The sequence below is a fragment of the Neopelma chrysocephalum genome, unplaced genomic scaffold (genome assembly GCF_003984885.1).
Source record: "Neopelma chrysocephalum unplaced genomic scaffold, ASM398488v2 Primary Assembly neopelma1_184500, whole genome shotgun sequence".
NCBI lineage: Eukaryota > Metazoa > Chordata > Aves > Passeriformes > Pipridae > Neopelma > Neopelma chrysocephalum.
In genome coordinates, this window is record NW_020938485.1 from 1 (window position 1) to 1,871 (window position 1,871).

At 56.2% G+C, this 1,871-nt stretch overlaps 1 protein-coding gene across 1 annotated transcript; it reads right to left on the bottom strand.

The window, feature by feature from the left end:
- Positions 1-127: 127 nt before the first annotated feature.
- LOC113962693 (ATP-dependent 6-phosphofructokinase-like) lies at positions 128-1,820 on the bottom strand (the record flags this gene model as incomplete). The annotated part of the gene is made up of 2 exons (XM_027673456.1): positions 128-306; positions 1,584-1,820. Coding segments are annotated over 2 exons (407 nt in total), but the record flags the coding sequence as incomplete, so codon positions are not given.
- Positions 1,821-1,871: the final 51 nt, after the last annotated feature.

The window sequence follows — 1,871 nt, forward strand, 5'->3', positions numbered from 1 at the left end:
GAGCCAACCCCACCCTGTCAACCCAGACCATGGCACCGCATCCAGTCCCTTCCCAAACCCCTCCAGGGGCTGGTGACTCCCCCCCAGCCCCTCCCCACGTCCCCCCCGTGTCCCCCCCTTGGCGTGGGGGTCCCTGTCACCTCTGGGCCGTGGTGGTGATGGCGTCCACGATCTCCATGATGCGGTGCAGGGCCGAGTCGGTGCCGATGGTCATGTCGGTGCCGCAGAAGTCGTTGTCGATGGACCCCACCATGCCCACGATGTTGAGGGAGCTCGAGCGCTGCGCCTCCTCCGCCGTGATCGCGCCTGCCCGAGGGTGGGACACCCCTTTTGCCCTCTGTGTGTGCCCACCCCAAACACCCCCTTGGCACAAACCAGGAAAAAACGGCACTTTCGGGCGCGACCCCTCTGGTTTTGGGACAAAACCTCCCCAAGAATTAATTGGGGGGGGGTATCTTGGGGAGGGACCCTTTTGAGCAGGTCACTTTTTGGGGCACAAACCTCCATTATGGGGTAAACCCCAGCATTTTTGTGCCTGATTTTGGTACAAAACCTCCTTTTCACCCCCCAGAGTAAATCTTGGGGAGTCCCGTGGGGGGACCCCTTTGAGCAGGTCACCTTTTGGGGCACAAACCTCCATTATGGGGTTAAAACCCAGCATTTTTGTGCCTGATTTTGGTGCAAAACCTCCTTTTCACCCCCCAGAGTAAATCTTGGGGGGGTCCCAGGGAGGGACCCCTTTGAGCAGGTCCCCTTTCGGGGCAAAACACTGGCACAAACCTCCATTATGGGGTAAAACCCAGCATTTTTGTGCCTGATTTTGGTAGAAAACCTCCTTTTCAGCCCCCAGAGTAAATCTTGGGGAGTCTCGGGGGAGGACCCCTTTGAGCAGGTCGCCTTTTGGGGCACAAACCTCTGTTATGGCGGGGGGAAACAGCATTTTTGTGCCCGATTTTGGTACAAAACCTCCTTTGCACCACCCCAAAATAAATCTTGGGGGGGTCTTGGGGGGGACCCCTTTGAGCAGGTCACCTTTTGGGGCAAAACACTGGCACAAACCTCCATTATGGGGTAAAACCCAGCATTTTTGTGCCTGATTTTGGTGCAAAACCTCCTTTTCACCCCCCAGAGTAAATCTTGGGGGGTCCCGTGGGGGGACCCCTTTGAGCAGGTCCCCTTTCAGGGCCAAACATTGGCACAACCCTCTGTTAGGGGCGAAAACCACTATTTTTATGCCTTATTTTGGTGCAAAAATTCCTTTGCACCCCCTAGAATAAATCTTGGGGGATCTTAGCGGGTCCTGGGGGGGATGCACATACCCCCTTTGAACAGGTCCCCTTTTGGGGCCAAACATTGGCACAACCCTCCGTTATGGGGTAAAACCCAGCACTTTCGTGTGTTGATTTTGGTAGAAAACCTCCTTTGCACCCCCCCAGAGGAAATCTTGGGGGTCCTGGGGGGACACACACGCACCCCCTTCAAGTGGGTCCCCCCTTGGGGCACAAACCTTGGCATTTTTGTGTAGAACTGCCACAATTTTGGTACAAACACCCCCGGGATGGTGCCAGGGGGTGCCCACGTACCCGCCTTGAGCAGGTCCCCTTTTGGGGCACAAACCTTGGCATTTCTGTGTAGAACTCCCCTGATTTTGGCACCAACCCCCCCAGGATGGTGCCGGGGGGTGCCCACGTACCAGCCTTGAGCAAGTCCCCTTTTGGGGCACAAACCTCGGTGTTTTTGTGTAGAACCACCAAGATTTTGGCCCAAAGCCCCAAGGATGGTGCCAGAGGGTGCCCACGTACCCGCCTTGAGCAGGTTCCCTTTTGGGGCACAAACCTTGGCATTTTTGTGTAGAACTCCCCCGATTTTGG